At 39.8% G+C, this 13,499-nt stretch overlaps 1 protein-coding gene across 1 annotated transcript; it reads left to right on the forward strand.

Moving 5' to 3' along the window:
- The first annotated feature begins 10,456 nt into the window (after positions 1 to 10,456).
- Positions 10,457 to 11,401, forward strand: LOC101442764 (olfactory receptor 1E5). Its single transcript, XM_023584005.2, has one exon. It carries the CDS (start codon positions 10,457 to 10,459, stop codon positions 11,399 to 11,401), a length of 945 nt encoding a protein of 314 aa, XP_023439773.2.
- Positions 11,402 to 13,499: the final 2,098 nt, after the last annotated feature.

The raw sequence follows: 13,499 nt of genomic DNA on the forward strand, positions 1-13,499 counted from the left end.
ACTGCCTCATGGTTTTATACTTACTGTTTTACTGTATTTCACTTGAATTAAAATATTGAAATTCTTTTAAATGTGGATTTTTTTGAAAATAAGATGTTTTATAAAAATGGTATATTTGTTAAAATTCAATAACTATTACAGATAAAAACACTCAATTTAGTAGGAATAGATAGATAATTATTTAACATGGTAATAATGTAATAACATCTTAGTTAGCCCAAAAGCCAGCATCAGGCTGTCAGTACTGTTTTAAAACATAGTACTGGATCTGCTAGTCCATGCAATTTATTTTATTACTTCAAATATTTAATAAGCATCTACTATGATCCAAGCACTATATCAAGTGCTAGGGACAAAGCAATTAACAAAGTGACAAAAATTTCTGAATCTATATGGAATTTGTATTCTTGGACCCAGAGAATATATTAGACAAAAGAGAAGAAACCGAGGTCTAATAGTTAATATTTGCAAATGATATAATTGTATATATGGAAAATCTAAGAGAATCAACTAAGAAAATACTGCAAAAATGAGATAATGCAATAAGGCAGTGGAATAGAAAGCTTAATAAGCAGAAATCATCAGTAGATGTTATTTATATGCTCCACAACCATTGGAGTATAAAATGGATAAAGATACTGTCTTAGGGGGAAGCTGACTTGGCCCAGTGGATAGGGCGTCCGTTTACCACATGGGAGGTCCACAGTTCAAACCCCGGGCCTCCTTGACCTGTATGGAGCTGGCCCATGCGCAGTGCTGATGCACACAAGGAGCGCCCTGCCATGCAGGGGTGTCCCCGCGTAGGGGAGCCCCATGCGCAAGGAGTGCGCCCCGTAAGGAGAGCCACCCAGTGTGAAAGAAAGTTCAGCCTGCCCAAGAATGGCACCGCACACATGGAGAGCTGGCACAACAAGATGGTGCAACAAAAAGAAACAGATTCCCGTGCTGCTGACAACAGAAGTGGACAAAAGAAGAACACGCAGCAAATAGACACAGAGAACAGACAACTTGGGCGGGGGAGGAATAAAAAAATAATAATAAAAAAAAAGATACTGTCTTAGTTTGCCACGGGCTGCCCTTGTAAAGTACCAGAAAAGGACTGGCTTTTATAATGGGAATTTTATTTAGGGGAAAATCTTCAGTTCTGAGACTGTGAAATATCCAACTCAAGGCATCAGCAGAGGTGCTTTCTGCTGGCAGATCCTGTAGTCCTACCATGTAGTGAGGCAAGATGGTGGGTCTCCCCATCTCTGGCTGCTTTCTTCAAGAGCTCAGACGTGATCAGTCAGGCATCTCTCCCTGGGCCTGGTCTCCTTGGGGCTTCTCTGTCTTTCTGCAGCTATCGGCTAACCTGATGTCCTCTTTCTTTCACATGGCCAGGACAAAATGGCAGAGCTCCCTTTTCCATGACTCTCTCTGTGTCTCCATTTATATACAACCCAGCAAGAGGGCAGAGACTCAACCTGAATCACACGGCACTGATGTAGTCCAATCAAAAGAGTCTCACACAGTTCTATCCATCTGCTCCATCTGCTCCATGGGATCTAAGCCCCATCTCAATCGAACGCCAAGTGGGCATCCCTAAATTCTCAAGATTGAGGAAAAAACACACATAAGGGGGAATGCAACTGTGGACTAAAGTAGACATTATTATTCTAGTAATGGAATAACTTGTAAGATTAATATAAAGACAAAGGTCACCAGAAGTTCTGAAGGAGGGAAAGGGAAGAACAAGTGTAACATGGGGCATTTTTGGGACACTGGATTTGTTCTGCCTGATATTGTAATGACAGATATAGGCCATTACACATTTCGTCAAAACCTATAAAATTGTGTGGTGAAAAGTGCAAAACAATGTAAACTATAGACCATGGTTAGTAGCAGTGCTTCAATATGTGTTCATCAATCATAACAAATGTACCACAATAATGAAAAATGTTAATGGGGGAAAAGGGTTTCACACTCACAGGAATGGATTAGGTAAGAAATACAATCTTTTTCTTTTTGGGGTTAATAAAAGAATTTCAAAGTATCACAGATACCATTTAAAATGGAAAAAAAAATATCCAAGACTAATCAAGACTAAACAATAAAAGTAGAAAGTATATGAATGAAACTTTAAAATACTATTGAAGGATACAAAAGAGGAATTGGACAAACAGGAAAGATATATTATTTTCTTGGCTAGGATGACTCAACATAAAGACATTGAATTTTCTCAAATTAATATATAACTCATTTGTAATTATGTAATCTCTGTCTCTGTGTCTCTGTCTGTGTCTCTCCCTCTCTGAATTTGTATAATTAGCCAAACTGATACTAAAGGTAATATAAAAAATAAATGAGAACAGTCAGGAAAACCCTGAAAAAGAACAATGCAGGGTTATCTTATTTTGATATTATAAAGCCTTAAACATACCAGTTTTCTATTGCCGCATAACCAGTTACCCTAAAACTTCATGGCTTAAAGCAACAACATTTATTATCTCTCAGAGTCAGAGGATCAGAATGTCAGGACTGGCTTGACTGGACAGCTGTGAGTTGGAGCCTCGTAGGAGAATCTACTTCCAAGGTGGCTTGCTCACATATGTTGCTGGCTTTTGGCAGGAAGACAGTTTCTTCCCATGTGGGCTTCTTCATGGGGGTGCTTGAGTGTTCTCATGACATGGCAGCTGACTTCCCCCAGAATGAATGATCTAATAGTGACTTAGTCAGGTAGAAGATATCCTTTTTATGGTCTAGCCTTGGAAGTTATGTAGCATAATTCCCACCCCATTCTATTTGCTAGAAGTGAGTCACTAAGCCTGGTACACATTTAGGGGGAAATGAATTAGGCTCCACCATTTGAAGGAAAAAATGTTAAATAATTTTTGGACATATGTAAAAATCAACACATATTATAAAGGCATACTTATTCATGCAACAAATGGTTCTAGTTCATGAATAGCCATGCTGGTAGAACAGAATTTACAATACAAGATAGACTATATTGCAAACTTGGTATATGATAAAGATAGCATCTCAAATCAGTGGGGAAGAGATAGACTATTCAATAAATGGTATTGGGACCACCGGAAAGTATCTGGAAAATACTTGGGAATTAAATTCTAAATTAATAATGTATTTTTCTTATTCTTTTTTAGTGTTTTAAAATACAATTAGTTTTTTCATTCTTTTGGAAGCTATTTTCATGTAGGATGTGAAGCATAGGATTTAACTTTATTTTTTTCTCTAAATAGGTGGCTAATTATTCCAACAATCTTTTGAATAGTACATCATTTTCCTACTGATTTGAAATACCATCTTTATCATAAAATAAAACATGCAAGCACGGGTCTATTTTTGAACTCTTTGTCACTGATTTCTTATCTATTCTTAAAGATATCGTGTCAAGCAAAATCCTGTTGGAATTTTATTGGGATTGTACTGGATTTGTAAATTTGGAGAGAAAGGACATATTTATAATAGTAAATCTTCCCATTAAGAAATATGGTATATTTATTTAGGTCTTCTTTTATATCTTTCAGTAAATTTTATAATATTTTTTCCATAAAGATTTTGTACATTTCTTGTTAGGTTATTTATCTCTATTTCCATCTCTTTCAATCTCCATCCCCATCTCCATCTCCTTCTATCTCTATCTCTTTATCTATCTATCTATCTATCTATCTATTTATCTATCTATCTATATCTCATCTATTTAATTATCTCCTTAAACCTGTCCTTATGAACATAAGTATACTCTGGCCTTTCTTCTCCTCATCCTTTCTCTTCCCTCATCCTTTACATCTTTATTGCTCACCATCCTATGAAGCAAGCCCCTGCAAGTCCTTGGTGGAGGGGGGTGATATTCTCTAGCTCCCAAAACAAAAAAGGTGGAGGAATCCCTAGGAAGATACATGAAAGGAGGAGATTATAGAGGATGCTATCACGTTCTTTTCAAGATTAATAGCTACTGCCTGCCAGGTTCTGTTGTGACACCAGTTGAGAGATCACATCCAGAAATCTTTGAATACTTTCCTACAGAATATGGTATATGCTTTGAATGGGCAACCCATGTATGGTGCTGGTTCTGTCATAGCCATCATGAGTGTGGGAATCAAGGGATGGTAGTGGGACTGACTTCTCTCATTATTACACCAAATAACTCACTCATGGAAATGTTGCTTCCAATCCCCACAATTTTGGGCTCTCCTGGTTTGGAGATATTACTTTCTGTCACAGCCTAGGTTACTCAAAAAGCAGAGCCTGGGACACAATCTTATTTGCAAGTAGTTTTTTTTGAGAATGATTTCATGAAGAGGAATGAGGGATGAAGGAGTATAAAATAGGAAAGGAGAGCCACTGCTGGGGTCGTTGTAATGTACCACAGGACCACCTACCTTAGTGAAAACAATGGAAAGAATATATCCATCAGCTCTCATCATCTCTTGTTTAAGGACTGGCCCATGGCCTGCACTTTTATGTTGTCTATGTATGACTGCTGAGCAGATTTCCCATGATATCTCATATCATGGAGTCAGAGAAACCTGAGGGCAGAACACAAGAAGCAGGTGGAACAGTCCCAAGGTAATGCTATCAGGATACATCTACATGAAGTTGGTTGAAGCTGATAGAGCTGGTTTCTTCACCTGTGATTAAGAGATGATGACTGAGATAATTTGAAGTGGTGTGCAAGAAGTGCCTTATACAGTTCCCAAATGAGGAATTGGTCTACCAGGAATGCTTCTATGGTTTTACTGAGTTAGAATTTGTCTGCACCTGACCATTTGGGTTCTTTATGTCACTGAGCCACAGGAAAATTAAAAAAAAAAAGGTTGGGAAACGGACTTTGGCCCAGTGGTTAGGGCGTCCGTCTACCATATGGGAGGTCCGAGGTTCAAACCCCGGGCCTCCTTGACCCGTGAGGAGCTGGCCATGCGCAGCGCTGATGCGCGCAAGGAGTGCTGTGCCATGCAAGGGTGTCCCCCGCGTGGGGGAGCCCCACGCGCAAGGAGTGCGCCCATGAGGAAAGCCGCCCAGCGTGAAAAGAAAGAGCAGCCTGCCCAGGAATGGCGCCACCCACACTTCCCGTGCCGCTGACGACAACAGAAGCGGACAAAGAAACAAGACGCAGCAAATAGACACCAAGAACAGACAACCAGGGGAGGGGGGGAAATTAAATAAATAAATAAATCTTTAAAAAAAAAAAAAAAAGGTTGCCATACCACTTGGGGTAATTCCATCTCACTTAAGGAAAAATTGAGTTTCTGTACACAATGGGGAAAGGAGGACCTTGCCTGATATCCAGGAGAGTTTTTGGGTGCCACTTAATACTTCTATGTAAAATCTATGTGATTATATAAAATATCATTGATTGTATATTTTGGATGAATTGTATGCTTTATTAATATGTATCAATAAAGTTGATTTGTTTATAAAAACAAACAAAAAGTTAATGGAAAACTATAGCAACCTAATGAAGGCAATTCAGCAAGGTTTCAGACTCCCAAGGGATGAATGTTGAGTTTAAAGAATCCCATACAGTTGAAATGATAAAGGAAGCAGAGAATAAGTAGTGGAAGAAGGTATTACAAATGCCAGCTATGGTCTTTTGATCAGTTGCAGGGTCAGGAACAGCTGGGCACTAGGAGGCAATCTAACATATATGGGGAATGTAGGGTGATGCTGGTGGAGTGGTGCCATTCAGGTTTTCCTAGAGAAGTAAGGAGCTAGAGGTAACTCAGTGGGATGAGAATCTGAATTTCCTTTTCTATCTTGGCCTGAGGAAGAATTGAATATAATCTAGGAAGATACATCTTTTCTCCTACTCTTGCCCTTTATATGTAACTGCATATGGTTAGGTCACAGAAATGTGATCCTTGTTAGCTGCAAGTTTCTCTCTCTCATGGGGTATGTTTATGCGGAAGTTCGGTTGTTAGTGAGAGATCATGCCACTCTGGGAGCCTTTACCAAACAAGCATTTTTTCTTGGTGGTTCTCAGCTAAAATACCACCAATGGCTTCTTCTTATCCACAGGAGTAAAGCCTAAATTCCTAAGATATTTTAAGACCTCTACAGCCTGTTTCCTGCTTAAGTTATGGCTTTTCCAACCATTTTCCTCTGCCTCCCAAATGGTAACCTTCATCCAGACTGGGCTACTGCCTATTCCCTAAATAAGCAGTGATTAAACATCCGTATCTGAGCTTTACCACACCCCCAACCTCCCCAAAATATAGCCAAGTGTGTAATCAGTCACTGATCCATGCCTCCCAGAGAATTTGTCCTAGAGACATCCTGTAATTACTTTGTCTTTAATGAGTTCCTCCAGGATATAGATTCTTCTGGGATCCATGGTCCTTTAGGCCTAGGAAAATGTTAGAGTGGGAGATGTGAGAGGGATGGTGCAGACACAACATTGACAGAGCCTGTTACTCCACATGCCAGTAGTGAATAAAAGGGAGTGGAATCTTGAGTCACGGTCAGTGAAGGTCTGGAGTCACCCTGAGACACACTGGGTAAGTTAGGTAAGAAGATGTATGAGCTGGTTCCTCAGGGTTTTTCCTACCCAAAGGTCTTAAGTTCTCATGTTGTATGATGCTCTACAGATAGTTTTTTCTGGTAGTATAACCCTTCTTTTTTCTACCTTTCTGCCTTCCAAGACTTCCTCATATTCTAGAAATATTTTGATTAATATTCACAGTTACAATTTCTTTGTTAATCATAACATTCATAAATATCACTTACTATGAAAGTACTCTCACAAGATTGTTAGCATTTCAACATAATGACAGCTCTATGAGGTAGACATTTAATATTATATTTTTTAAAAATTAATTTGAAAGCATATTTAATGAATGTAAAAGTGAACAAGACAGGTGAAATTGAGATGCCTATAATCTCATTATTTTTAATATGATATTCTTAACCTTTGACTTTATATTCAATTTATTTAGGGATCTTCTAAAAAAAACTTTGCACATAGGTTGTGATTAAATTTATCTGGAAGGCCCAGAAATCTTTAGTTTTAAAATAGTCCTGTATATCCAGTATCCATGGGCAGCAGGGTTGGCATCACCAGGCCACTTTATAAAACGTAGACTTTTAAGCCCCATACCAGACCTATTGAATCAAATCAGCATTTAACAGGATCCTCAGTTAGTTTGTATATAAATTAAATTTTTAAAAGCATTGCTCTAAGTGATTCTACCATGTAGTCCAAGTGATTTATCTGGTGAAGAAATGAAAAACATCATTAATGAAGCAGCTGAAGCTCATACGCCTTATCAGTGGCAGTATTCACTGCAGATGATATATTTTCCAGTTTGTGATTCATAATGAGATTCTTGATGCAAGAGATGTATCTCATTTGTTCCCCAGAAAAGCAAAATTCTCAGAATTTAATCAAGTATGTTTCAAGTTTCATCAAGCTCAAAACCTCACTTGATGCTCTTCCCCATTGCAATGCCAGCATATGATGTCCAAGTGTAAAAAATGATTAATGTTTGTTGCTGTTAAACAGCATAAGGGTGAAAATCCTAGTAGTTAGATGGAGTTATGTTATTCTTCAGGGAAGGAACTTACCTCATCCCTTAATATTTCTTCTCAGATTTTTTTAGTTCCAATGTACATGGGGTATGGGTAACTGGAAGAATTGGAGCTAGGTCTCAAGGGTAGAAATTATCCTTATTCTTTCTTTTACATAATTGCTAAACTTCTCTATCAGACTTATTTTTTCCACATCCGTATCACTGAATCATGTGGAAATCCACAAAAGGAGCAAAGTGAGAATGTGAATGTGTGGCTAAAGACTAGTGTGGTTGAGCTAGTCTAATATTTTCCATGTGTCTAAAGTTATATCCAGAAATTCTGTAAAAAGTGTCAAAAACTAGTGCTAACTGGTTAAAGCTAATGAGTACTTGTTCTGGGAGGATGTAGAGGGGTAGTTATTCTAACATAACTAGAATATTTACTGTCTTTAAAAATTGGAGGAACACAAGTCTCAGCTTGCAGAACAACCAATAGATATTGATGAAATCTTGGCTACATGCTGTGCACTGCCAGGTGCTGGTGCTGCTCACAAGAAGGCAGACATGGCCTTTTCTGCACGGCGTTTACAATCTGGTAGACCAGAAGACTTCTATAAAAAGTAATCCCAGGAAACTGAGTGCTTCCGGGACAAGTACAAGATAATGTGAAAACGTAGAAGTGGAGTCTTACATGGTCTGGAGGACAAGAAAGGTTTGCTGAGCAAGTTGCATTTAAGATTATGCATGAAGGATTTGTAGAGGCAAGCAGAGTGAAGAGGGAGCAGAGAGAAGGTGCTAGGCAGGAGGACTAGCAAGTGTGAAAGGCTACAAGCAACAATTTTGACTTTTAATTCGGACATTAATGGAGAGTGGAATGCAAGTGTCTTTTGGGATCAGATGAGACTGTGGAAGTAGAAAAAGCTCAGGTTGTGAATTATCTTTTTTTTTTTTTTTTGTCCATGAAAAGAATTTTCCTTTGACTTAAGAGGAGAGAATCCACTAGACTTAAAGTAAGAGAGAGATGATCAGATTTTCATCTTAGAATGCCACAGTGTGAATGGAGGATACTGAAAGAGAGTGAGCATGGAAGTAGGGAGATGAATTAAGAGCCTGTCTCAGGAGTCCAGGAAAGATATGGTACCTAGGATAGTGGCAGTTGGGGTAAGGAGTAGATGATAAGAAAGAAAATTAAGTGGCAGAAGCTACAGGGCTTGATGATAGATTGGCTGTTCCTGGTGAAAGGAAGTAATAAGAGAACATTTTCAGGTTTCTGAATTGAGCAGCTACATGCCTTTTGCTGAGAAATGGGAGACTGGAAGGGAAGTGAATTGGAGGGCACAGGGTGAGATCATGATTTTAGTTTGTGATTTTTGAGCTTAAGATGCCTGTGATAGGAGCATATGTGGCTAAGTGGTTGAGTGCCTGCCTCCCACACAAGAGGGCACAGGTTTGGTTCCACATGCCTCCTGTAAAAACAAAAACAAACAAGCAAAACAAATGAAAAAACCAACTCAGGGAAGCTGATGTGGCTCAGTGGTCGAGCACCAGATTCCCACATATGAGGTCCCGAGTTCAATTCCCAGCCCTCAGTACCTCAAAAAAAAAAAAAATGTCTGTGATGTATGTATGAAGAGATAATCTGAAAGCAATTGGTAATACAGTTTGGAAAATGATAGAGAGGTCCAGTTGTCTGTTCTCTGTGTCCATTTGCTGCGTGTTCTTCTTTGTGTCCGCTTCTGTTGTTGTCAGCGGCATGGGAATCTGTGTTTCTTTTTGTTGCATCATCTTGCTGCATCAACTTTCCGTGTGTGCAGCACCATTCCTGGGCAAGCTGCACTTTTTTTCGTGCTGGGCGGCTCTCCTTACGGGGCACAATCCTTACACATGGGGCTCCCCTACGCAGGAGGCACCCCTGCATGGGATGGCACTTCTTGCGCACATCAGTACTGCGCATGGGCCAGCTCCACACGGGTCACAGTGACCCGGGGTTTGAACCGTGGACCTCCCCTGTGGTAGATGGACGCCCTACCCACTGGGCCAAATCCGCTTCCCAACCCATGAGGTTTTGATAGTAATTGATGCCAAGGTAATAGATGAGCTCTTTCAGGACTGATAAATAGAATTCTAGTAGAACAGTGTTTTGGACACAGCCCCCAAAAACCAACATATACAGTACTGTTAGAGAAGGAGGCAATTACAATGATTGAGAATGAATGTACATGTAAGTAGGAGGAAACCCAGTGGGAGAATATGAAGGTAAGAGATGCAAGTGTTTTAGAAAGTGAGAAGAGGGAAGTGGACTTGGCCCAGTGGTTTGGGCATCCGTCTACCACATGGGAGGTCCGCAGTTCAAATCCCGGGCCTCCTTGACCCGGGTGGAGCTGGCCCACGCTCATTGCTGATGTGTGCAAGGAGTGACATGCCACGCAGGGGTGTCCTCCGTGTAGGGGAGCCCCACGTGCAAGGAGTGCACCCCGTAAGGAGAGCTGCCCAGCATGAAAAAAAGTGCAGCTTGCCCAGGAATGGCGCCGCACACACGGAAAGTTGATGCAGCAAGATGATGTAACAAAAAGAAACACAGATTCCCGTGCCACTGACAACAACAGAAGCGGACACAAAGAACAAGCAGCAAATGGACACAGAGAGCAGACAACTGGGGGGCGGGGGGGAAGGGGAAATACATAAATAAAAAATCTTAAAAAAAAAAAGAAAGTGGCGAGAGTCAATATTGTTTCATGTTAATGAGAAGTGAAGGAAAAATTCCTGAAGACTGGGCAGGATTTATGAATATGGAACATTTCTGATTTTAGAGTTGTTGTGGGTTTGAGGGGAAATCAAGTACTATTGCAGAGCAACTAATAGACCATGTATCATAGAAATATGTTTATATTTCGTTTAGGTTTTTAATGCACACTATTATTTCTTCCTAAACATAAAACAGACAGAGCATGACAGGAAGGAATCAAACCATCGTCTCTGAGTTCATCCTCCTGGGCCTGCCCATTGAACCAGGGCAGCAGAACCTCTTTTATGCCCTGTTCCTACTCATGTATCTTACCACCGTCCTGGGGAACCTCCTCATCATTTTCCTGATTCGACTGGACTCTGACCTCCACACACCAATGTATTTGTTTCTCAGCAATTTGTCCTTCTCTGACCTGTGCTTCTCCTCTGTGACCATGCCCAAATTGCTGCAGGGCATGCAGAGCCAAGACCCATCCATTCCCTATGCAGGCTGCCTGGCCCAGATGTACTTCTTTCTGCTTTTTGGAGACCTGGAGAGCTTCCTCCTTGTGGCCATGGCCTATGACCGGTATGTGGCCATCTGCTTCCCCCTGCACTACACCGCCATCATGAGCCCCAAGCTGTGCCTCTCCCTGGTGGCGCTGTCCTGGGTGCTGACCATGTTCCATGCCCTGTTGCACACCTTGCTCATGGCGCGGCTGTGGTTTTGTGCTGACAACGTGATCCCCCACTTTTTCTGTGATATGTCTGCTCTGCTGAAGCTGGCCTGCTCTGACACTCGAGTTAATGAGTTGGTGATATTTGTCATGGGAGGACTCATTCTCGTCATCCCATTCCTACTCATCATCATGTCCTATGCACAAATTGTCTCCACCATTCTCAAGGTCCCTTCTGCTCGGGGTATTCGCAAGGCTTTCTCTACTTGTGGCTCCCACCTCTCCGTGGTGTCGCTGTTCTATGGGACAGTTATTGGTCTCTACTTATGCCCATCAGAGAATAATTCTACTATTAGGGAGACTGTCATGGCTCTGATGTACATGGTGGTGACCCCCATGCTGAATCCCTTCATCTACAGCCTGAGGAACAGAGACATGAAGGGGGCCTTGGGAAGAGTCTTTCATAAAAGGAAAATTGTCTTCTTTCTGTGATGCTAACATTTGGGATTTATGTAATTTTCTCCAATAGATATAATGATCTTTATATTGGAAATTATTACAGACTTCTCTTATCCACCTCTGAACCGTTTGTAAAAAGGAAATATTACATAATTGTCTAAAGGACAAAGGAGATGAAGTGGAGCTGTGTGGTTGTACATGGGGTGTGTGTGTGTGTTTTGGTAACCTGCTGGCAAGATGCTACTCTTTTCATCCCATGTGCCTCAGGAGAAGCATAGTTTTAAAACGATTTTAAATGATGAGTCTGCCTCCAGTTGCCAACTCACTACTTGAGCATATGTATTTAAAAAAAGCAATTTATTAAAGTATAGCACTTATACATAAACATACATAAACAATAAGTGTATAATAATAGTTGTGAACTTACAAAATAAATGTATATAACATCATACAGGGCTTTCATAACTCATCCTACCACCAATAACTTGCATTGTTGCTAAATCTTTTAAACTAATGATTAAAGAGCATTGTCAAAATATTACTACTAACCAAAGTGTTTTTCCTCTAACCAACCCTATTATTATCTTTATATCATTTATATACGAACATACATAAACAATTAAGTGTGTAGTAAAAGTTGTGAACTTACAAAGCAAACACATATAACATCATGCAGGGGTCCCATACATCAACTCTTCACCAACACCTTGCATTGTCGTGAGACGTTTGTTACAAATTATGAAAGAATACTGTCAAAATCTTACTACTAATCAATATTTATCTTACATTTGGGTGTTTTTCCCCCAACCCACCCTATTATTATTTTTTAAATATATTTTTTATGACAGAAGTTGTAAACTATAAAACAATCATGCACATGTGCAGAATCCCCAAACAACACCCCTCCATCAACACAGCACACTGTGGTGGAATATTTGCTACAGGTAAGATAATATCATCTGATTTTTACCATGTCCATAGTGTACATTTGGCTCACATTTTCCATACTGCCTCATTATCAACACAGTACATTTTTCACATAGATGCAAGAATATTGTATTATTACTGCTAACCACAGTTCATAAGTCACTCCAGCTGTATTTTTCCCATGCTTCTCCACATCCCAACACCCTGCAGTAGTGCTGTATATTTGCTCTAGCTCAAAAGGACACTCTTGCATCTGTACCATCAACCACAATTCTCATCCACCTTTTGGTTTACTGTGCTATTCAGTTCTTAGATTATTCTCTAGCATTCTGTCAATTGGCATTTATATCCCTAGACTACCATTTTCAGCCACATTCCCATTTATAAACTAGCTGTTACTATGTTTTACCATCCACTCTATACGTTTCCACACTTCTACAGTAAAGCTAATTAAAAATTCTACATACATTAAGCATCAGTAGTCCATCTTAGTCCTCTTCTTATCTCCTTTAAGAATCCACCACCTACCACCAGGTCTTGAAGATATTTTCCTACTCTTTCTTCTAGAAGTTTTATGGTTCTTGCTTTTATTTTTAGGTTTTTGATCCATTTTGAGTTAATTTTTGGATAAGGTGTGAGAAAGGGGTCCTCTTTCCTTCTTTTGGGTATGGATATCTAGTTCTTTCAACACCATTTGTTGAATGAACTGTTCTGCCCGAGCTGTGTGGGTTTGACAGGCTAGTCAAAAATCACTAGACCATATATATGAACGCCTGTTTCTGAACCATAAATTTGGTTCCATTGATCTATGTGTCTGTCTTTATGCCAGTACTATGCTGTTTTCACCACTATAGTTAGGTAATATGATTTCAAGTCTGGAAATGAGGGTTCGTTTTTCCATTTTATGATTTATCTGGCTATTCAGGACCACCTACACTTCCAAATGAATTTGATGATCATGTTTTCAATTAAAAAAAAATTCTGGTGGAATTTTTATCAGGATTGCATTGAATCTGTATACCAATTTGAGTAGAATTGATATCTTAATGATATTTAGTCTTCCAATCCATGAGCATGGAATGTTCTTCCAGTTATTTAGGCCTTTTTAAAAAACGGATATTATTTATTTATTTATTTATTTCTCTCCCCTCCCCCCCACCCCGATTATCTGTTCTCTGTGTCTATTTGCTACATCTTCTTCTTT

This window comes from Dasypus novemcinctus, chromosome 21, assembly GCF_030445035.2.
Source record: "Dasypus novemcinctus isolate mDasNov1 chromosome 21, mDasNov1.1.hap2, whole genome shotgun sequence".
Classification (NCBI taxonomy): domain Eukaryota; kingdom Metazoa; phylum Chordata; class Mammalia; order Cingulata; family Dasypodidae; genus Dasypus; species Dasypus novemcinctus.

Coding starts and splice junctions, on each gene's coding strand:
- LOC101442764 (XM_023584005.2), top strand. CDS start 10,457: ATGACAGGAAGGAATCAAACCATCGTCTCTGAGTTCATCCTCCTGGGC.